Source organism: Stereum hirsutum (genome assembly GCF_000264905.1).
Source record: "Stereum hirsutum FP-91666 SS1 unplaced genomic scaffold STEHIscaffold_15, whole genome shotgun sequence".
Taxonomy (NCBI): domain Eukaryota; kingdom Fungi; phylum Basidiomycota; class Agaricomycetes; order Russulales; family Stereaceae; genus Stereum; species Stereum hirsutum.
The window spans coordinates 944373-966735 of record NW_006763145.1 but is presented as its reverse complement, the minus strand read 5'-3'; the positions used below and the strand labels follow the sequence as shown (position 1 = coordinate 966735).

The following is a 22363-nucleotide window of genomic DNA, read 5'->3' as shown; positions in this document are numbered from 1 at the left end:
TTGCAAGCTATGTGATTCAGACGCGCTCGCCACTGACGCGCCGCGTTCGGGCGGAGATTGAAACGCGTATTATCGAGCGTTGGGCGTCATTTGCAATTTCGCTCTTGCCACGACGCCACTCCATCCTTGCAGCGATGTCACCGAGTCGCTTTTATCCAAAAACGGTTGATTAAAATCAATCGTACGTGTTCTTTGGGCCCACTGTGAACTTGAGGACACCCAGCGACAGACCGCAGCGTTGGTCCTGATAGGTCCTGATGTGTGAGTGCTCAGTGCCTGTGTGGCGGGAAGGGCGGGGAGACATATCACACCGATAGATAATCGTATTGGTCTACGTATACGGTCCGTTCTCTAGAAATCCAACCGTGTCCAGGATCAACTTGATTGGTCTTGTACGCTTCTGTCTTTTCCCGGAAACGAGGCGAACAGCTCGTCATGTATATATACAGCGTGTCCAGATTGACAACGTCAGCTGGACAGTTCCTCGTTCTCTTATCCAACTACAATCTCACTCGAGTCGACGCCCTCATAATCTAAACCACATACAATGCCGATTCCAGAGACAATGAAGGCCGTCTACTATCACTCGGTATGCCTCGATCTTGCGATGATCCTCTGAGCAATTCCCAAACTCCATTGCAGCCTCGCAACTTTGAGATACTCGAGGTGCCCGTACCTCAAATCGGGGACGAAGAGGTGTTGGTTAAAGGTTAGCACTACCACATGCTTTGTTTGGATATAATCGTATTAACAGATGGTTCTTAGTATCCTACTGCGGTAATCTCTTTGTCATCAGGTCAGAGGAATAAAGGCATTGACACCTACATCCCTCAGGTATTTGCGGCACCGACTCTCATGTCCACGAAGGCGAATTCGTATCCAAGTTTCCAGTGAGTGATGCACAGAATGTTGAATTCTCATGTATATTCATGGTGCTCCAATCGTCTTGTAATTTACAGCTCATTCCGGGACACGAAGTCGTCGGAAAGATTGAGGCGATAGGGAAGAATGTGAAGGGGCTCTCTGTGGGCGACCGGTGTGTCGCAGATCCTGGTGTTCTGGTACGTATGCTTGACATACGATGTTCTCAACCGTCACAACACTGTGGAAAACGAAGCTGACCGTCTACTTTGTCTTAGTGTGACGACTGTTTCTACTGCCGCAGAGGCAAAGGAATTCTTTGTGAGAACTTCGAGGGCAAAGGTGTCAGCATGGCAGGCGGGTTCGCCGAGTTCGTTACCTTGTAAGTTCTACATTTGTTTCATTTTCCCTTCAGTATCAGCAAAGGCTGACATTCACCTTGTTCTTGCTTACGACTCGAAGCGCCGGAAAGCAGGTCTACAAGATCAGCAATATGTCAGATAAAGAAGCCACACTCCTCGAGCCTGCCGCGTGTGCCATTCACGGAATGGACAAGCTAGGGATGTCTGTCGGTGCTGAAGTGCTGATGATTGGCTCTGGACCCACTGGTCTGATGATGTGCCAGCTTTTGAAGATCAACGGCGCAACGAAGGTGGTGCTGGCGGCCAACAAGGGTATCAAGATGGATATCGCCAAGAGCCTGGATGTGGCGGATGAGTACGTTGAGCTGGATAGGTCTGATCCCGAAGCGCAGTGGAAACAACTGAAGGAGAATAATCCGTATGGTTTCGATGTCGTAGTAAGTACAATAGGCCCGACCAAAGACGAAGGTCAAACGCACTGCCACTAACAGCTCATATTTCAATAGGTCGAGGCCACTGGAGTCGAAAGCATTGCGAATGAATCGATCAATTACGTTCGCCGGGGAGGAAAGCTCTTGATCTACGGTGTCTACGCCAATGCCGATCGCGTTCACTGGCCTCCTTCTAAGATTTTCGGCGACGAGATTACCGTCAGTCCCTCTGCACACTCTCATGAAACTAGCTCATGATAGCGCTCTTTCCACAGATCCTTGGCTCCTTCGCACAGGCCTATTGCTTCCCTCGTGCGGTAGATTATCTCGAATCCGGTAAAATCAAGACCAAAGGCATAGTCAGTCCCCGTTGTTGTCATTTGTTCCTACGTCGAGATGATCATGACTGAGAGAATCATATGAATAGGTCACCGATGAATTCAACCTTGACGATTTCCAGAAGGCTTTGGACAAGATGAAAAGCCGTTCTGCGGTGAAGATCGCTATTAAAGCCGTCTAAAGTTCAGGAGAAAGAACCATCGGCACGAAAGTAACATGTACAACTATCGTAGAGAACTAGACTTGTCACAGACCTACTTCACGGGATAAACACTGGTTTGCTGCGAGTAAAATTCAAGTTTTTACAATATATATTCCATTAGTGTAAGACAAAAAATGTATCCTGAACAGCGAGTGCCTATAAGGAGACGCTATTGGTCTTCCGGTACAAGAAACTTGCTGCGGAGTCTCTTGCTAATCGCCCACAAGAATTGTGGTTCACCAGCATCAAGAGCGTTGGCCAATTCTTCGTCGTGGTTTACCCGTGCCCTGATATATTCGTCCATCTCGGCCTTGCGTCTCCTCCGGTTGAGAGTGCGCGGACTGAGTGGAGGTGAAGGAGCTTCGGTGAGGCGAGGAAGGTATTCACCTTCCTCACCTTCCTGTTCCTCTGATCCATCGCTCTCTGCGTCTTGCGAATCCTCCTCCTCAAAGGAACCCGCATCGTCAGACCCATTCTCTTCATCCACCAGTTGAACATCGTTCTCCTCTGTATCGCTTTCCCCAGATGGGTTCTGTTCTACTTCGCTGTCTTCAGTGTCGTCCTGCGGTTCCTCGTCCGATCTCTCGTCGTGCGTTTCATCCTGTTCCTCAACCTCTTCTTCATCGACCTGTTCCTCGACCTCTATCTCGTCTTCGACCTCTTCCTCTTCCTCTGCCTCCTGATCGGTCTTATCGGCCTCTTCCTCTGCCTCTGCCTCCTGATCGTCCTCTTCCTCGTCCTGCGCACCAACATGGACTTGGAGTCGTTCTTCCTCTTCCTGCTCGTCATCCCGTTCTGCCTTATTCTGCTCATCTTGTCCTTCCTCAGCCAACTCCGACCCGCTGTGCTCATCATCATCCAGCTCCTCTTCATCCTGCTCGTCCTCCTCTTGCTCTTCGTCCGTTGACTGTGATTCTGGCTGTACTGGATGATATTCGCAGTCCTCCGGACGAATCAAGTCATTCTCCTCCTCTTCGTCGTCGTTATCAGGACTATCCGAGTCGGTCGGTAGTGCCACAGTATCTTCCACATCACGCTCTTGACTCGCGTCGGCAGATACGCACCGAGTCAAATCGTCCTCCACTGCAAGTTCGGAAATCGGCGAGCTCTCCCTAACTTCTCCATCTTCTGACCCGCCTCGATCTTCTTCTTCTTTTTCCTCTCCAACCTCTTCAGATTGCTCTTCGTCGGTGTATGTCTCGGTTTCTACATCGTCCTGTCCTATCTCACCGTCATCCCTGAACGACTCCTCAGCGTTCACCGAATCGTCCCGAATCAGACCATGGCTGCTCCGCCTCACCTCCCTTTCTTTCGCGTCTTGTATCCGACCCTTCAATACCAGTTCCACAAATTCTTGTGCGCGCCTCCCAGCTGGCGTAAACACGGGTTGAGGTGAAGGGTTCACCGTCGAACCAGTAGAAGATCCTTGGGATGCGGGAGTGGTAGGGGGAAAACGTCCAGGTGTACTGCTGTCGTTGACACCTAGGGGAATACCTCGAGCTTCTCTGACCAACTCGGCAAATTCGTCGTCGGACCCGGGTCTCTCATCATCTTCTTCTTGGCCGCTCTCTCCTTCCTCCTCTTCGGTATCAGCGTCGGCCTCTCTAGCAGCCTTTTCAGCAAGCAAAACCTTCAGAGCGGCCGTTTTCGCATCCGTCAACCTCCGATCGGTTTCCTCCAAGCTTTTCGTCTGCTCAAGCACGGCGAACACCGTCTCCGGAGAGAACCCGGAGTCCTTGACCAGCTGTTCCATGATCTTCTGGAAGCCGAAGTTGTGGATGAAAGTGCGTTCTTGGATAGGGAGAGGAGGAGGGGACGGAGTTTGTATACCGTGATTGAGGCCTATCGACTCACGACGGGGGTCCGGCTGCAGTGGTGATGACCGGCCGGACATGGCATGAGAGAGGGAAGAAGTCGCACGACGACGATGGGTGTGCACTAGGGACTGTGCACGAGGAGTATGTATAGGAGTAAAGGCATGGCTCGAGCGTCTGAGGTCCCTGGGAGGACTGCGAGATTGATTGGAAAGACCAGGCGAAGAAAGGCGGTCTGTCGAATTTACTTTGGTGTCCTCGGTAAGATCTGTGATAGAAAGTGACTGTCGAAGTCTGCTTTGTCCTGGTCTCAGGCTGGCACGAGAACCACTGCGGTATGTACTGAAATCGAATGGAACTACGCCCGATGTTCTGCTTCCTGTATTGGCACCACGCGATTGTCGACGGCCCCGTTCATCCGAATGAGAATCTGGTGATATACGAACAGTTTTCGAAGTGTGTATGCTCTGTCCTGGGGTAGATGAAACCTTGTGCGGAGACGATTCCGCTGCGGGGAGAGGTCGAACAGGAGAACTGATAGATTGAGGAATAAGGTCGGTCGGCTCGTCCATGAAGCTTTCAGTCCTAGGGACTGGATCAGACCGTCTCGACGGTGGCAGCTGAACTCTAGAAGACGAAGCCACTGCGTTCTCCTGAGGCGGTTTCTTTGAGACCAATGGAGGCGGGCTCTCTTTTTGCTTCTCTGACGCCACGCGATCCGCCTTGAACCTCTCCAACGCAGAACGGGGAACCCTAGTCTCTTCTTCAGCCAGCGAATGAGCGACTTGCTGCTGCTGCCCATGGGTTTGATGACGAGGAGCAGGTGTGGGCGAGACGTTGGTACTTGTCGCAGACGCCCAATCATCCTGCAATTTGTACGGCTCCGGGAAGTGTAAAGCAGGCTTCTTCGACTCCGCTACCAATGGCTTTCCAGCGCTTGACTTGGTAGAGGCCACATTCGCAGTAGTAGTGACTCTTGCGGTCGCCCCAGGTTTTGGCTTCGATTTCGTGCTGTCTTGAGACGCTTGAGATAGACGCGCTTCGTCCTGACGCTTTGGTGACCAAGAAATTTCCTCCAAACTCTTTGGTTGCTCATCCTCAGCGACTCCGCTCAGTCGCCGTCCACCAGGCGAAAGCCTCGGTTCACCTGCGTGGCCAGAGAGAGCACTGATATATGGACCTTCCTCGCGGCGAGGCGGTAAAGATGGTGTGGTCGATGGTGGTACCAACTCGGGGACGGATGCTTGAACCGGCTGCGAAAGAGTGGCGTCCTTCTCGCCTTCGTCAGAGGATACGAACATATCGCTGCCAGCACTGGCCTTCTTCTTCTTGAGCATTCTTCGACGTTTGACGAGAGGCTTCGGAGCCGTAACTTCGCCCGATGGAGGTTCGGGTCTTGCGTCGTCCTCCGGAACAACAGTCGAAGGGCTTGAGAAACGATCAGCCGGCTCAACCGCACGCTCAGTTCCTGGACCAGGGGTGACGACGCGCGAGATATCGCTAGCGCCAGATTGTGGGGGTGTAGGTTCCTGTGATACCTGAAGATGAGGTGGATGGGCAAGCTTGGGCTGGGATGAGAGTGAGGCAGGGCGATTTCCGGCGGAAGAAGGGTTGGAAGTCGCAGAAGTACGGTCGGATTGAGTAGGCCTAAGGAAAACATCGTATTGAGTTGAGTGCTCATCCTGTAGAAAACGACGTGTTACTTACCTATCGTTCGAGCCGACTTTGCTAGGCCCAGAACACAACAGCCTTTCCACCTCTTGCATACGGCGATGGCGATCAGGATTCATCACATCCTTCGTTATCCAGGTTGCAGCAGGCTCGTCCTCATCGGTACTTGAGGTCGGGTAAGACCGTTTCTTCCCAACCACTTTCTTCGCTACGTCCTTCCCCCTTCCCTTCTTTGGCTCATCCGTATGCTGCTTCGATGAGGCGTCCGCGGACAATTTTGGGTTACCCTTTACCACACCCTGGCCCACGGCACGCTGATGAGGCTGTGTCGCTTTCGGTGGTTGAAGAGGAGGTGCGTTTTCCTCACTAGCGCGATTCCTAGATAGTTGCGTGCTCGGACCGGGTCCTGCTATGGCACTTGTCGATGGAGGGGGCTTCTTGCGTTTGGCTTGGGGAGAGGCGACGACGGATGAAGGATGTCGATCAGAGTGTGCAGTATGGGAAGTAGACGCGACGGGGTTCTGGAGCTCTTGAACGGGTGCTTCTTCTGTATCGTCTTGCACGGGTTCGGCGGCGTCGTCCTCTGGTCGCGGAACCTCGACAGGCAATTGCTCCTTGCCAACTTGCTGTTGTAGTTCTTGGGCTTGGTCTCGCTCCTCCTCGTTCTCTTTTGCTTCATCTTTTCTATCTGCCTCCACAATCTTTTCTATCTCGCCCTGTTCCGTGTCATCTTCTTCAACAGAAGCGGGATGCGGACCTTTGACCCTCGGCGCTGCTTTGGCCTTTATCCGCTTCTGGTAGTTCAGAATACGATTATCGTAGGAAACGGGGTTTTTTGTATACTGATTCTGCCAAGACGCCCATGGGTGATTGAAAGACCACCACTGAGTCGCTGGCTGTCAAGAAGGCAAACTCGTCAGTCACTTGTATCATTCAGGCAGACAGCATGCTGGATAGAAATAAAGACACACATCACCGACGAGACCTTTATACAGTGTGTTTCCACTTCGACCTTTCTTACTCAGTGAATGCTCAGCAAGATATCTCACTAAATGTTTCTTCTCGGCTTCCGAAAATTCCGTCCACCTGGATAGCGAATGTAACGTCAATGAAAGCAAACCGAAACACATCTTCCTCGGCATGTGAAAGTGAATGCAAAGACTTACGTTTTCTGGCTCGAACTCTCACCTCCGGTCAGGCCCTCCACTCGCGCCCGTTTACTCTGATCATCTCCTTCGCCAGCATCCCTCTTTCTCTTCCCAATCGTGTTCGCGCCCTCCTCCTGCGCTGCCTGGATCTCGGGAGTTCCTTCAGACCTCGAAGGGGCAATAAGACCGAGAGATTCAGCAACGGAAGCTTCGGTGAAACCCTCTTCCTTCCGATAGTTACCGATTCTCTCATCGAACCACTCATGACGATATGTGATGTAGCGTTGTCTCCAGGAGCTAGGGGGATGCTCAGCCGACCATGGCCAGAGTGAGTCCTTCTGTTTGTTTGAGAGTCTATCGTCAGTAGTCTGATATTCTTCAAAAAGAACAGTACACGGTTGAAACAGAATAGCAAAGGGTTGAAGACGCACGTCCATCACTAATATGTCATAGAGCTTCTGCCCCGTCGCGGAGTAGATGAGCCCGTACTTGGCGATGTATTTCACGAGGAGACTGTCTTCATCAGTCGTGAACGAACTCCTCCTTGATATTTGACATAAATCAGTATGAATATAGCTTTGCGTAGGCTTGCCAAGTATTTACGTGGACTTCTTACGGCCAGTCCTCCCTGGCATTCGCTTCTTGGACGACGCGAAGATTCCGAGTCGAGGTTGGCACTGCGACTAGGGTGTGGTCACACAGTCTAAAGACAATAAAAGAACATGTTTCATAAGCAGTAAATCCAATTATTTATACCTCCACGAAGACCACTTACCTCTCCTAGGCTTCAGCTTTAATTCCGGATGCAAAAACAATGAGCGAACGCGGCAAACGCGTGTCAAGCGAGGTCAAGCGCTTCTTGTGACACGACGCGTCAGGATCGTCACGGTGCTGTAACACGGGCCGCACGGGCCGCTCTCTTGATCTTGAGCGTGACTGTGGCGTCTTCGACTCGTCTCAAACCGCCACCTCCTCCGTGTTGTTTTAGCCGTAGAAATGGCCCACAAAACATAAGGACATCACATTCATTGGAACTGGATTACACGGGGGTTATAACTTTATTCGTGTTTTGCTATCTCTTCCATGGTCCATACATTGCAGTCCCGCTGGGGTCGGTGACTCGGCGACACCTCACTTGGCTGGGAGTGAGACACTTTGCAAACCGCTATGTCAAGGTCCGAGCCTGACAGTGGTCTTGGTCTGACTCCAAGACATATCTCCCAGTCCCAGACGCCAAGTAGGCTGTCGGTCCTCGGATATCTAGAGACTTGCGCGTTCCCGAGACTTCCTAGCAGAGTCTCCAGAGAAATATAAAATCTGGCTTGGGGGCTGAGGTTTCCTTCATCATCCAGCTCTTTACTTCCACATCTTCGAGTTGCTAAACTTCAATCTATCAGCACCAACACTACCACAGCTTTACTGCGAATATGTCTATTACCATCATGGACCATCTCAGCCCATGCAACACAGCTCCCACTCGTACTCTCACTACCTCCGGCTCCATCTCCCTAGTCGGCGGTTCTCTGGCGGACTTCTCGTTCAGCCCTTCTACCTCAGACCCCACTAAACCCAACTCGGTGCCTTTTCCTTCTATGCCCTCGGAGAAGGAGTTGCCCACGCTCGAGTTTTCGTGCTCGGTGTTGAGCATGTTGGAAGGCCTAGTGAAAGTGAAGAGCACAGAGAGGAGGATTGGGTATGTTTCATTCTCTGATTTATCTACGTCTACCTGTCTGACTGATAAACATTCGACTGTAGATCTCTTAACGCATGTGCCAAGCAATGTCTCGCTTCCCAGGCAGCCGCACCACTTCAATTCTCCAACTCCTCGTTGTCTTTCCTCGAGGAATCCGTCAAGGAGAAGGCCGTCGAGCCCCAAGTCTTGTACGTCTACTTATTCTTTGGGCTATCTACCGATCACAATTACTGACCGGAACCACATTCAGCTCCCTCATGTCATGCGTCGCCACTATTCCTCTCCCCGTACTGGAAGAGGACCGTGCCTCAGAGGAAAGCACCTTAACCGCTTCGCCGGAGCTCGACGACGAAGCCTTCGCGAACTTCAGGGTGCCCTTCGTGGTCCCTACATCCACCTCCGAGGACACTTTCGCCTCAGGCACCTTAACCGCCTCACCGGCGCTCGACGACGAAGCCTTCGCGACCTTCAGGATGCCCCTCGACGATGCTATGCCAATCGTCACCCTCGAGCCTCCCACCCCGGCCCTTACGGCCAGCCCCACGTCAACTGTCCTCACTGCGAGCCCCACGTCGACCATATTCGCCTTCCCAAGCGCTACCCAGTCTCTCCTCCTGCCGGGCTCCAGCTTGTCTCTCGGTGACCTCCCCCTCGGTGATGTCTCCTTCATCAGTGTCGCCAGCATTGCTCTTCTGGTACCGGAAAGGAACTGGGCCCCCGAGGAAAGCACCTTAACCGCCTCACCGGCGCTCGACGACGAAGCTTTCGCGAGCTTCAGGATGGACCTCGAGGACCCGACACCCGTCGTCACTCTGGAGCCTCCCACCCCGGTCCTCACCGCCAGCCCCACATCAACCATCTTCGCCTTCCCAAGCGCCACCCAGTCTCTCCTCCTCCCGGGCTCCAGCTTGTCCCTTGGTGACCTCTCGCTCCCCCTTGGTGATGTGTCCTTCATCAGCGTCGCCGCCATCGCTCTCCCCGTACCGGAAGAGAAGAACCGTGCCTCCGAGGAAGGGATGTTGACCACCTCACCGGCGCTCGACGACGAAGCCTTCGCGAACTTCAGGCTGCCCCTCGACGGTCCCAGCTCTACGCCCACGGTCGCCATCACCGTCGACCCTCCCACCCCCGTCCTTACACTTACCGCCAGCCCCACCTCAACCATCTTCGCCTTCCCAAGCGCGACCCAATCTCTCCTCCTCCTCCCGCTCCCGGAGCCCAGCCCCTCAAACTCCCTCGCAGACCTCTCCTTCGCCGACGTCGACATCTCCTTCATCTCTTCGCTCGGTCTTATCTCTCCCGAAGCACAGAAAGAGATCGACGAAGCGGACGAGAGGTTGGAGAGTCTTCTCGCTGGGACCAAAGCCGAGATTACGGGATGCTTCCCACCCATCAAGGCACTGGCGCACGATTGGGACTTGGAGGAGGGCGAGTTTGCTCTGTTCGAGTATAATCTCGTCTCGATGGCGTGTTCGCACCCGGAGTTTGGGTTCCTCTGCGATATCATCGAGGAGCATGAGGACAACGTCGACATCGAGGGTGAATATGAGCAGAAGGTGTCAGAGTATGAGCAGGAGAAGGAGGAGGAGGAGGAGAAGGGGATCGTGGGATTGGCGCACGATTGGGACTCGGAGGGCGAGTTCGCTCTGTTCGAGTATAACCTCATCTCGAGGGAATGTTCGCACCCGGAGCTTGAGATGCTCTGGTATATCGCCGAGGAGGACGAGGGCGAGTATGAGTATGAGAGTGAGGACGAGGACGAGGAGTGGGTTAAGGAAATGGCGTTTTTCGAGGATGAGGACGAGGATGAGTATGAGTATGAGGACGAGGATGAGGAGTGGGTTAAGGAGATGGCGTTTTTCGAGGAGGATGAGGACGAGGACGACGAGTGGGTGAAGGAGATGGAAGGCAACGTTTCGTTGTACGACCCCATCCTCGAAGAAGTCGACTGGATGATGACGCCGACGATGATGCAGGACGACGACAGTCTGTTCGATTCGTGAGAGATGAGGCTCCGGGGCGGGGTGTTCGGGGAGTGGTAGTGAGGAGTTTGAGGAGAGGGATGGAGGAAGGGAAGGATGAAGGGAGAGACGGGCCGTGTATGCAGATGGGGGACGCCCTGCCTGTGTATGCGGCTTCGCATATGCCTGATGGGGACGCCCTGACGGTGTGCGCCGTGGTCTCTGAGGAGGAATGGCTGTGGTCGGTGTTGGGACTGTGGAAGGATGAGATATGTGGTGCACGGCCTAGGTGATATATCGGGGCGCAGAGAGAGGATATAACACGTACGTCTCCATATCCCTTCATCTTTTGTCTATTGCACGTATACTGACTTCTATTCGCAGAAAATAGGCTCAACATTACCAACGCCCTCCTTCGCACCAGTCGCAATCCCAACTTCCGCATTCATCGCCACCCTCGCCCCTGCTTCTACCTCCAACTTCCCATCTCCCACGCCGTCATCGCCTCCCACACAAATCGCACAAATATGGCCTCCTCCAACGGACCGCAGCTATCGCAACTCCGTACATCAAATCACGGGCAACACACCCTTGGTCGTCCTGTCGCTATTTCTACAACACAAAAGCATATTCTACAAAAGCACAAGAACCGTCTCGATACTCGCACGAAAAGGCGACACTCGCTAACGACCTTTATGCACCCATCTACGGCATTAAAGATGTGGCATGTATTGCTAGAGCAGAACAAGAGGAGATGAGAATCAGAGTCTGGAGGGCTCAAAGAGTGGTGATAGAGAACGAGACCTGTCGCGTACAGCCACGGAGGATGCTCCGTCGTTGTGCGGGGCTGGTGCATGCCAGAGGGGGACACCTTGATGGCTGCACTTTAGTCTCGAGTGGAGGAGGATGTTGGTGGGATAGTTTGCAAGATTATGTCTGCATTATGCACGGGTTTCGTGGTGGGGTTCTGGTTCTCCAAGTCACGGTCGTGCTATCTTACCGTTTGTCGTGAATTTCTGTACAACAACGTTCTCATTCGTACACTTCTTCGTTAGTCTATATTTTATGTAATATTTATCTGCATTTGTCTGTGCGCTGGATGTCATCTTTCTGAAAGCCTGAAGTCCTGTAAGTATCTCGCCACCAGAGGATTGGGCCACAGGGCCCCTTCGGACTTCGCCGCACACAGAATCTTAGAGGCATCTGTGTTTCGAGTGCTTCCAACACCTCTTAGGACTGCTCAGACGACTTTGCTGGCCGCGATACCATCTTCTAGGCCATCCAGGAGCGTGTAAACCTGAACTCTGGACGATAAGATAATACAACACCATGCTCGCCGCCGCCTCATCCTTCTTCTCCCGGTCAAATATCTCCCAAAACTACACCTTCGGACCCTCCTCAACGACCTCTTTCTCCTCCGCAACCTCCTCGCGCTCCGGCACCCCAGTCCAAAACTCATCAGGCTCAGGCGGGTCCGCATCGCTCCCAGCCGTCGCACACGCCCCTCCGTTCCAGGTCGGACTATGGAAGGTGCAGAGCGCGGCGCATAAGACGACGGGGAAGAGGGTGAGCGTGTGGACGTTCGAGAAGCGGGGCGCGGAGATGGAGAGGATGACGGCGGCAGCGAAGGAGAAGACGATGGAGGTGCTGAAGACTGAGGTCTGTTCTGTTTTTGTTTTGGCCGGCATGAGAATATGACGTTCATTTGTGAAGTAGGCGTCGTCCTTGAGTAGGCTACGGCATCCGTCCATACTAGGTCAGTTTCAAGCAGCTATTATACGCCAGAAATTACGCGTATTTATTCGTCCTTGAAAAAGAGGTCGTTGAACCGCTCGAAGAAACACGCAGCGAGCTCATCTTCGCCACGGAACCCCTCCTCTCATCTCTATACCTATCCATCCCTGCGTCGCCACATCACTCGCCACTCGTCGACCTGGATGAAGTCGAAGTATGTATCGTCCCCTTTCTAATGTGTAACTAAAGACCTGAACAAGACTGTCCAATAGATCCAGAAAGGTATCCTCCAGATATGCAAAGGCCTCGCCTTCCTGCACACCTCCGCACGGATAATCCACTCTAACATCACACCCGAGAGTATCCTCATCAACAACGCCGTACGCCTCCTTTCGTCTGACTTCACCGAATGAGGGCTGAATATTGATGTCGTGGAACATACATAATTTATAGGGCGACTGGAAACTCGGAGGCCTCGGTCTGACTATCCCTCTCAGACGCCCTGACGGATCCGCAACGAGCTGGGAGTTCCCAACGTTCGACAGCAGGATGAACCCATACACACAACGATCGTTCGATTATATCGGTAAGGCATCCTCTTTCCTTCACAAACAATTTACATACTCATACAATGGATCCTTATTAGCACCGGAATACGCGCTGGACGAGGTCCTGACGACCGCCTCTGATATGTATTCCCTCGGATGCTTGACATATGCCGTACACAGTAAAGGCGACGCTCCCTTCAAGAACTTTGGGAATCTGGGGAGCATAAGAGACAACGCCGGGAGGCCTGTCCCGCGAATGGACAGATTCGACCGGGACCTGCAATGTCCGTTTCTCTTCCTCCATCCTATCCATTCCACTCCAAAATTTAACGTTCACCTCTCGCTGACTCTGATGTGCAATGTCTATAGCGATGCTATCCACACTGATCACCCGTCAACCGCACTCCCGACCTTCGCCTGAATCACTCCCCTCGCACGCCTTCTTCTCCTCCCTACCCATCTCGACGCTCAATTTCCTCGATCGGAGCAATTTCGCGGGGAAGACGAGGGAGGAGAAAGTTTCGTTCATGAAGGGACTCGCGAATGTCTTGGAGCGGTTCAGTGAGGGCTTGAGGATCAGGAAGATCTTGCCTTCCTTGCTGGAAGAGGTGCGTGCTCATCCCATCCTACCCCATTCCATTCATCCGACCCACCCGCGCCCTTTCTCGGGGCTAACGATCTGACACTCACTTGGACTTGGTGCAAACAGATGAAAGACCCCCACCTCCTCCCCTCCCTCCTCCCCAACATCTTCCAAATCTCCCGCATCCTCACCCCCTCCCAATTCGCCTCCCTCGTCCTTCCTTCCCTCAAGCCCCTCTTCGCCATCAAAGAGCCGCCCCAAAACATGCTCACGCTACTCGACAACCTCTCCACCCTCCAATCCAAAACCGAAAAGGTCGTGTTCCGGGAGCATGTGTTGCCGCTGGTGTATAATGCGCTGGAGAGCGAACATGCGGTGGTGCAGGAGAGGGCGTTGGGGGTGGTGCCGGAGTTGTGTGAGAGTATTGATTATGCGGAGGTGCAGGGGGTTTTGTTCCCCAGGGTTGCGGTTAGTCCTCTTGCGCACTCACTCTACCTTGTCTTTTGTGAGGGGCTGATTGATTGGGATGGGACCGTTTAGATGGTATTCACAAAAACAAGGATCCTGTCCGTTAAAGTCGCGACGCTGGCCACGTTCCTGAGCATGGTCAAGACCCTAGACCAGGTCCGTCTCTTCCCTCTCCCTCTCCTCCTCCATCCTTCTCCACTATCCAACAAGCATAACTAATAACCAACCAACCACCCAACAATAACCCATGATAAACGACAGACAAGCCTAACACAGAAACTCGTTCCCCTCCTGTCCAAGATCCGGACGAAAGAGCCCGCTGTGACGGTGTGTTTCCCCATCTCCTCATTATTACCATGTTACGAGCGAATTGAATGATGGAACGGGTGGGCCGGGTTATTAGATGGGAACGCTACAAGTTCAGGAAGCGATGGGCATGAAAGTTGATAGAGAGGCGGTCGCGACGCTGGTGTTGCCGCAGTTGTGGGTTATGGCGATGGGACCGCGTACGTGCCTTCTTACCTCCTTTCCTCATATCTCACTGGTCTTAACACTCGACGTACATGGCGATCAACAGTCCTCAACGTCGACCAATTCACCCGCTTCATGGGCGTCATCAAAAAACTCGGCGAACGCGTCGAGAAAGAACATAACCAGTATCTTCGGGACTCGCAGCGTCACGAGGATCGATCGGCGATGACCGTGAATGGCTCGGGGATAGGTGGGAGTGGTGGTGCGTTTGGCCAGCCGGTGGACTTTGAGAGTTTGGTGGCGGGGGCGAGTGGGACGGTTAAGGCTGATAATCCTGGTGCTGGTGTGGGGATGGATTCGATGGCGATGGCGGGAGGTACGGGGGCAGGAGGAGGGACGGATTGGAGCGATGATGTATGGGGGAGTATTTTGGCTTCGCCGACTGAGGTCTGTCTTTTTCTCCTAGTCATATCTGCTGATATTGATGGTCGAACTGAACTGCTGTTTTCTGGGTGGTACGCGTTGCAGGCTTCACAAGCACACAACCCCACCTCGCCCTCCCCCTTCGCAACCCAATCCTTCTCGTCCTCCTTCCCCGCTCCCACACCCGCCCCCCTGCCCCAACCCCAATCGCGCCCTCCAACTCTCCCCACACCACCACGCACAACCTCCAACTCGAACTCCTTCCCCAGCACACCAAGCACGCTCAACCCCAGCTCCACACGCTCCTTCTCCTCATCCACATCTTCCTCTTCACGAATGGGACCAGGCAAAGGACCGCTCGGCGCAAAACCGATCCATTCGTCCTCGTTCAACACAGCCGCGTTCCCTCCTCCGCCTGTATCAGGGCCCTCGACGCATTCATCACAACCTAGCATCGCTATGGGTGGGATGATGCAGCCTCTTCAGCCTACAAATACCGGCTCGTCCTTATCCTCGTCGAATAACGGAATCGGGCTAGGCCTGGGAATGGGAGCGGGAATGGGAGGAGGAAGCGCGAAACCGAATTATAATCTCTCGTTGGCGGACGTAGCGACGACGCCGAATGGTCCGCCGAGACCTGCGTTCACGTCTGCGATGTCGGCGCCTGCGATCCAGCCTGCGCAGAGTGGACCGAATTACGATTTGTCGAATTCGTTTGGGTCGAGCACGAATACCAACAACATGATGGCCACGCACACGAATGGGAACGGGAATGGGATGGGCGGGATGATGGGGAATGGGATGGGGAATGGGATGGGTAACGGCCTGGGGATGGGGATGAGCATGAGTTCGCCACCGTTAACTGCTGCTGCTGCTGCGAGGCCGCCAACGATGGGGATGGGGATAGGGATGGGCGATTTGTTGACGCCGAGTAAACCGGTGCAGCCTGCTTGGGGAGGTGGGGCCGGGACGACGGGTCAGCTTTCGAAGAGCGACTGGGGCGATTTCGATCCGTTGGCTTGATGGGACTTCGTAGTCGTAATACGTATCGGCGGGAGTCACTGCTATGGCTTAAAGTTATAGGAGCGGTGGGGAGGGTGTGACGGTCATTGGGTTGGCCGTGGTAATTTATGTTGTAGGAGGATTCAGAGCTGATTAGACCTTTGTTTTTGTGCTAATTTTACCTGACTGGATAGTCGGATACCCATACCAACAAACGATACATTTATATGCGATAGCATCGCGTGTAAACATTCAATAATTCATCAATACAAAGCGCGATGTACATCTATGCGCTCTCGACCTGTACATCGTCTATCGGCCTCACGAACTCCGCCGCCACAATCGTCTGGTGCGCCTCGTCCGTCCTCTCATAATCGAATTGCTGTGGGATCCTATCAGGATCGATGGGGATGTTGAGGAGGTCTTTGATGATGAGCAACGCTCCGAGCTTGGACGCGACTTCATTCCTCTCTTTGCAGAAGGTACTCTCGACGCCTGGATTGAAATGTGGCGTCAGTGTGGCCCAGGTACATATGACTGCGAGGAGCATACAGTTTGGACAACCTCTTGAATCCTCACAGTCGCACGACTCGATGGTATCATGTGCTTGGCGGAGAATGTTAGATACTAATGAGATATGAGTTCAAGTCAAAAGATGATTAAGTAGCGAGCACGGCACCATTGTCAAAAGCTTTCGCAGCGATCCCGCCACCTTTTCCGGGGATATCGTAAAATATGAGCCTGTACGAGACGGCCCTCATCAATGGTCAAACCATCTTGAGGTATGGCGAACCGAGTGACAAACCTAGCAGGCCTCTTTCTCTGCGACTCCGTGGCCTTGTACTCCTTTTCCGGCGCCTTACATTCCGTCCTCAGCTCCGAAGACATAGGGAACCTGTTCATGAATGCGTGTTGTGCGGAGTGGATGGCTTCGGCGGGGTTGATGCCTTTGTCATTCATGAGGTCGAGGATGGATTTCGAGACATCCATCCATAAGCCGGTGGAGGTGCGTTCCCAGGGAGGCGTTTCGACGTCTACGACGTCTAGAATGACTTTCAGGCTAGACCGTGCGGGTCAGTACGTGTTTTGCGTGGAGGACGAGGGCGGCATACCGTAGCTTGAAATATCCTGGGAGGATGGCATGTCAGTTGATTGGATCGAGAAGTGATGTTCTACGAACTGACCGAAAACAACAGTCATCACATCGACGCCTGTCAAGACGGGGGCTTGTAGATTAGTAACAGAGCCATAAGAGGGCAAGGGTGGAGACTTACGACCATAGAAAGCCCGTCGTGGTGACTCTTTGATCTCTCGGATTCGATACGTCTGGACAGCGTCAACATCTCTGAAGCGATAGTCAGAGGTTGTAGTAGTGCTAAATATGTTGGTGCTTACGTGAAGTCTCTGAATATCCAGGAAATAATGAGATTTTAGAGCTATGGGAAGCTGGATGATTTCCTCACCTGGGCGATGTTGTCCAGCTGACGTCCGTCCTGATAGCTTTCGCCCGTTTGAGGTCATGGCTGACTTCCTTTATCTAGACCTGAAGATCAGCAAATTGTTCATGGGGGGCCAGACTGAAGAACCTCACAAGGAAGGTCAAACCTTGGTGAGTGAACTAGAAGAGAAAGATTAGCGGAGGTCAGTTTTTATTTCCAGTGCCAACATACAATAGCGCCTTCATAAAGTTCAAACAAAGCTCTCGAAATCTCGATTTCCTCTAGGATCTTGGCCGTACCCTCCGATTGCAGTTTCGTCACATCGACCAACACGTACTTCTCCTCTTCTGCCCCCCTCAGCGACACATACTTTGCAGGGAACGGCAAGAATTTCGAATGCGTGTGATACCTGTAAGTCGCTTCATTAGCTGTCCTCTCACTCAATAACACATTAGGTGAACTGACCAGCCATCCTTGTCCTTGACTAATTTTGTCTTACATATCTCTTTCGTCAAGGGTCCAAACCACTTCTCGTCCTCCACAGCCGACACCGGCATCTCATGAGCCGCACACTGCAGATGCGCCTCCACGATCCAATCACTCTCCAGATCGATAATCAACTCGTCCATAGGCTTATCGAATATGTCCTGAGGGTTCAGGACATAGTGCCGGTCGATGGGAAGTGAATCTGCGACAAGTACTGCGAGAGCATCACGAGCACGACGACCTGCACGACCGATTTGTTGCCGCTGTAATAGCATGATACTCAGAGGAAGAGGAGGATGTAGAAAACGAACTAGTTAGCGAGGTTCAATGGCTTACAAGATTAGCGACGCCAAAGGGGAACCCCATCATGATCACGGCGTCGAGCACACCAATATCGACGCCCAGTTCGAGGGCATTCGTGGCAACGATGCCCAGTAATTGGCCTGAGAATGCCTGAGCCTCGATCTTACGCCTATCCTCTTGGGCATAACCTATCTCCAATAATTAATATTCAGTGACCTGGGATGAGAGGTAGTGTTCATGCCTCCTCGATAGGACATCACTCGCTCTAGAATGTCATGACGGCCCTCTTCACTCAATTCCGCTCTGAGTGTTTTCATGGCCTATGTAGCGAATGTCCGTTACATGGTTCCATTTCAGTGGCAAACGTTGAATTACGTACCAACTCGCATGATTTTCTGATCTGTCAGCACGAGAATGTCCTTCAGCACCCTTGCCGAATTCAACGAAGTTGTGAGGAAGTTAACCTTGCAGAACATGATGACCCTCACACCCCTCTTCATCAGATATCTCATCAACCCCGTCGCCTGCGTGACCGCGCTATGTCTACCCATTTCCGGAGCCATCTCATCTATAGGTGGAGAATCCCAAATGATAAAGTCTTTCCGACCCGAAGGAGCACCGTCCTCAGTTATTGCTTCCACGTCCTGCGCAAAGTAGGCGTCAGTGAGCTCTTAGACGGACAGAAGATTTCAAGAGATGTGACGCACCTCGAGACCAAAGATCCTCTTCATATGTTCTTTGGGCTTGGAGATTGTGGCGCTGCAGGAGACGAAGTGGAGACGGCGGTCTATCAATTTATCAGCTGGAAGAAATGATGCTGAAGTGGGGAAGACATACTTCCGACAGCTGCACAGACACGACGCAGACGTCGGGTCACGAAAGCGACATGACTATTGATACTCTCGTGAGCGCTATCCTACCCGCTGGACACAAGGTTGAACGAACCTTCCGAAGAGGTCATGGTAGTAATGGAGTTCGTCAACGGCGACCAGCTTGAGGTTCTTTAGAAAGCTGCGTAAAATGGATCTCAGTAGACAGTGGCTGAATCAAAGTTCACAGGGCTTACCTGCGCCACAGATCCTCGTGTGGAAGTATGGATGCATGGAGCATATCCTGAATGCCATCTTTAGCTTAGAAAGCGGTTATTCCAAGAAATACACTCACAAAGTTCGTGAATATGACTGAAGCAGTCTCGCGGACAACTACATGACATAATTTGGGAATCCGGAACGCTGAACGAAGTAGGCTGACATACCACTGCGTTGCTCTTGTGGCGTATCCCCGTCATACGTCGATACCTAGTCCATTCAATATTCTGTTACAACATGCTTGATGCTGATGTATTAACCTTTATATGCTCAAGACCCGGACAAGCAGCCAGCAATGCCTCCAATGCAGCTCGCTGATCCTGTGCCAACGCCTGCACGTAACATTCAGCTACAGAATACAGAATGAAACTGGGAACCATCCAAACCTTTGTGGGGTATATGAATATCGCGGTCGCAGAGTTGTCTTCCTCAAGGAAACGTAGTAACGGAACCTTTTTCAAGGTCAGAGACGGTTAACAGCAAATGGGGCAGAGTACGTGAGATTCACCTGATAAATCACTGACTTTCCAGAAGCCGTGCTCGTCGAAACTATGACATGCTTGTTTTGCTGCAAGGCATTGATAGAAGCGACCTGGTGAGTGTACAGAGAAGTGATCTTCCTAGAGTCTAAAAGTGCCTGCTGAATTGTTCCAGACAGCGGATGGTCCAGATTAGCTAAGATATCCTCTCAGTATCTTACACCTGCGGACAGTCAAGGGGATCTCAGCTCACCTGTTTGGCCTTCCCTAGCTTCGAAAATTCTCCGGTCCACTATTTGATTTTTGTACCAGCCTTCCTCTTGAATCTCTGTAAGAACTTCATCAATGGATGGTCGGACGTCGTGGGCCGGGATAGGCATTTTCATGATGTCGCCGAATTCGGTAGATTTCTGTTTAGGGTTAAGAGGTATGTGTTCTCGAGCAGCGGCTTGTACGAGCGCAGCCGGGTCTTCATCTGGAGGAGTTGCTTGAAGTAGCCTATAGGATGGCAAGTTCAATATCTCGAGGAGTTTGAAGAGAGTCGATAGCTAACTCTTCGACTGCAAGGGTGAAACGCTTGTTTCTGTTGTCTATTAACTTCTTCACTTGGGTTGGCGTCATGGATGGAGGAAGAGCTAGCGTTCTATGGCAAATTTTAGCGCATAATTTATGACGGAATTGCTAGACGACTCTTACTGGAAGGATTCTGTACCACCGGGTTTGCTTCCTTTCACATTATCAAGGAGGTCCAGGACAAGAACATGCTCCTCTGCTTCGTAGTTTGAAGGCCCGGCCTGCATGAACTTTCCGTAATCTGGGGATTTCTCGCGGAACTTGCTGGGTCGTGGGGTCGAATTGATGCGTAGCTCGTCGGGAGTGGTATAGGCGAGCTTTACCATGTCGGGAAGTAATGCTCTAGTCCGCAAAGCTCAGTGATTTACTGGCTCGAGTGACAGGGGTGACATACTTCAATTCAGCCACCTTCGTGAGTTCCAGAGGCCTGGGTGGCTGTCAGGCTCAGATTTATGACGCACAAATAATATTTTACCGTACTCCTTAAGTAGACCCTCTACTGATGTTCTTATGACCGGGAAGGTCGTCGCCAGATGTTTCCGAGAAGAGCAGAAAGCAAGGACGGTGTTCAAAGCCTACATATCTAGATGAGGCTTGTTTTCGTTACTGAGCATATAGATCCTACCTTGAAGACCTATTTGATGATACAAAACTGTTAGTTGAAACACTAATTGCATGTAGCCCAGTCCTAGCCAGTATTACCTTGGAAAGCTGCGCGAGAAGAAGAAAGAAAGCGCAACGCGTGAGTCGCCACACCGTCAGCGAGAACGAGAAAACCAACATGTTGGAAGTATTGGGGCCATTCTTCTTCTCCTTTGGCTTTCATTTTTCCTTTGCCCTTAACAGACTTTCGGGATTTCTTGGCTGACTTTGTCCGGGAAGAACTTTCTCCTCCTGCGGCGGGTGGGCCTTCGCTCTCATCTTCGGTCCCCTTGCGTTTTCGGCCGCTCTTAGAGGCGGAGGCCCCGGTGTGTTTCGAGGTTTCTGCCATTGTATTATTATGCCAAAAAACTGGACTGGATGTAGTGTATATGAGGGCAGGTCACGTCGACTCCCCAGAAGCTGGTGGTCGTTGTGAAAAGAGATGAGAGTTCTTGTGAATGTGTGGCGCGACGCGAAAGAACACGACAGGTCACATTTGTCACTCCAAGTGACGCGTTACATCACTCTCGTGACAATATTTCGGTAGCACCTGTGACATACTCGAAATTGCTCTTGCTCTCTACCGCCAGTTAGACAGGTATGTTGCCCTAGTCGCTCAATTTGTACCCAGTCTACTTGAAGACATCTAACTGATGTCTTGTGGATACCTAGAGATGCGACCGTCTCTTCCGCGTTTAATCCGGATCGTTCCTCGGGCTACCATAACCGCCCCAGAGGCCATCATTGAGGAGGTTCCCCGAGAGCTCACAAAGCGTCCGACACTCTACGAAATCCTGTCAAAACGCAGGATTGATGCTGGAGCGAGCTACCCATCAAATATCCGTCTCGAGCCTCCATTGACCAAGGAAATGTTCGCGGCAGTGAAGCCATGGAAGGTCAGACCATTGAAGAACATGGTGAGGGAACGGTGATATCGTGCTGTTCATGGTACGTCGCGATCATGCATCTCTTTATTGAATACGATGACGAATATGCGTGCTTTGCCTTTGGTGACCAGGAGCCTCCACGTCTAACCTTGACATGATATTGCACTTCTCCTTGCCATTACTTTCGTCTTGTCCTTGGAATAGAGTCACTTCCCCTTGCACCCTACATCTCATGCTGTATCTTCAACCTCTTATGCAACTTGGTCCGAGTATTGAACCGCATCCAGCTACGCGAAGCCAGTCGTTCTCAGTGGGCGTCACGACAGGCCGCATTCTGCATATACTTTCCTCAAACTCCCGTCAATCATCAAAAGGACTGAAGGATCGATTGTCCAGAACGCAAGGTATATTCCGTTGTGCTTCCCGTTATTGCCTCATTTTTTTTGCGCAAATCACACCGGCGAAACTCGTCGAATACCCACAAAACACAATATTGAATAAACTTCAGGGCTTGGTACTGTCTTCCTTTCGGTACACACACTGTGCCTCGACTCTGTGCAGAACATGTGAGTGCTTCTGACATGATACATAGACATGTACTTGGTAATACGAGTATGTCTATCTGTGGACGCGGTTCTGCTTCTTCCTCTCCTCCAGGCGTACGTGCTTACCGGCTTTAGCCCCTGGACGCAACCTTTTCTGGACAAGGCCCGATATATTTAACTATGCTCGCTATTAATAGCTTGCACCGCCCT

At 52.1% G+C, this 22363-nt stretch overlaps 6 protein-coding genes across 6 annotated transcripts; 4 read left to right on the top strand and 2 right to left on the bottom strand.

Annotated features, from left to right (window-relative positions):
• Positions 1-374: 374 nt before the first annotated feature.
• Positions 375-2241, top strand: STEHIDRAFT_84864 (NADP+-dependent D-mannitol dehydrogenase). The gene is made up of 10 exons (XM_007308532.1): positions 375-589; positions 643-709; positions 766-777; positions 835-890; positions 960-1061; positions 1140-1243; positions 1324-1660; positions 1730-1873; positions 1930-2013; positions 2082-2241. Exons 1-10 carry the CDS (start codon positions 548-550, stop codon positions 2172-2174), a joined length of 1041 nt encoding a protein of 346 aa, XP_007308594.1. The 5' UTR covers positions 375-547; the 3' UTR covers positions 2175-2241.
• Positions 2242-2280: 39 nt separating this feature from the next.
• On the bottom strand, positions 2281-7619 carry STEHIDRAFT_171375 (uncharacterized protein). Its single transcript, XM_007308531.1, has 7 exons — positions 7604-7619; positions 7432-7531; positions 7260-7371; positions 6847-7166; positions 6652-6766; positions 5717-6576; positions 2281-5656 (listed from the first exon to the last, which is right to left on the bottom strand). The coding sequence occupies exons 2-7, from the start codon at positions 7461-7463 to the stop codon at positions 2365-2367; spliced, it is 4731 nt and encodes a 1576-aa protein (XP_007308593.1). The 5' UTR covers positions 7464-7531; positions 7604-7619; the 3' UTR covers positions 2281-2364.
• Positions 7620-8270: 651 nt separating this feature from the next.
• Positions 8271-11169, top strand: STEHIDRAFT_161006 (uncharacterized protein; the record flags this gene model as incomplete). Its single annotated transcript, XM_007308530.1, has 5 exons — positions 8271-8521; positions 8584-8709; positions 8772-10507; positions 10564-10758; positions 10874-11169. The coding sequence occupies 5 exons, from the start codon at positions 8271-8273 to the stop codon at positions 11167-11169; spliced, it is 2604 nt and encodes an 867-aa protein (XP_007308592.1).
• Positions 11170-11735: 566 nt separating this feature from the next.
• On the top strand, positions 11736-15923 carry STEHIDRAFT_102969 (uncharacterized protein). The gene is made up of 13 exons (XM_007308529.1): positions 11736-12141; positions 12199-12238; positions 12300-12430; positions 12489-12596; positions 12670-12802; positions 12863-13048; positions 13134-13372; positions 13474-13815; positions 13888-13971; positions 14077-14142; positions 14219-14321; positions 14393-14733; positions 14815-15923. The coding sequence occupies exons 1-13, from the start codon at positions 11812-11814 to the stop codon at positions 15730-15732; spliced, it is 3021 nt and encodes a 1006-aa protein (XP_007308591.1). The 5' UTR covers positions 11736-11811; the 3' UTR covers positions 15733-15923.
• Positions 15924-15997: 74 nt separating this feature from the next.
• Positions 15998-21070, bottom strand: STEHIDRAFT_161004 (DEAD/H helicase; the record flags this gene model as incomplete). The annotated part of the gene is made up of 31 exons (XM_007308528.1): positions 15998-16206; positions 16264-16338; positions 16391-16452; positions 16517-16771; positions 16824-16839; positions 16896-16922; positions 16986-17056; positions 17107-17115; positions 17175-17248; positions 17303-17329; positions 17382-17559; positions 17616-17899; positions 17973-18127; positions 18319-18583; positions 18647-18726; positions 18777-18829; positions 18885-18950; positions 19006-19052; positions 19104-19141; positions 19195-19237; positions 19288-19359; positions 19414-19479; positions 19536-19702; positions 19760-20004; positions 20060-20149; positions 20203-20421; positions 20474-20506; positions 20560-20654; positions 20705-20713; positions 20782-20790; positions 20861-21070. 31 exons carry the CDS (start codon positions 21068-21070, stop codon positions 15998-16000), a joined length of 3249 nt encoding a protein of 1082 aa, XP_007308590.1.
• Positions 21071-21393: 323 nt separating this feature from the next.
• Positions 21394-21886, top strand: STEHIDRAFT_124573 (uncharacterized protein; the record flags this gene model as incomplete). Its single annotated transcript, XM_007308527.1, has 2 exons — positions 21394-21669; positions 21740-21886. A coding segment is annotated over one exon (260 nt), but the record flags the coding sequence as incomplete, so codon positions are not given.
• Between the last annotated feature and the right edge of the window lie 477 nt (positions 21887-22363).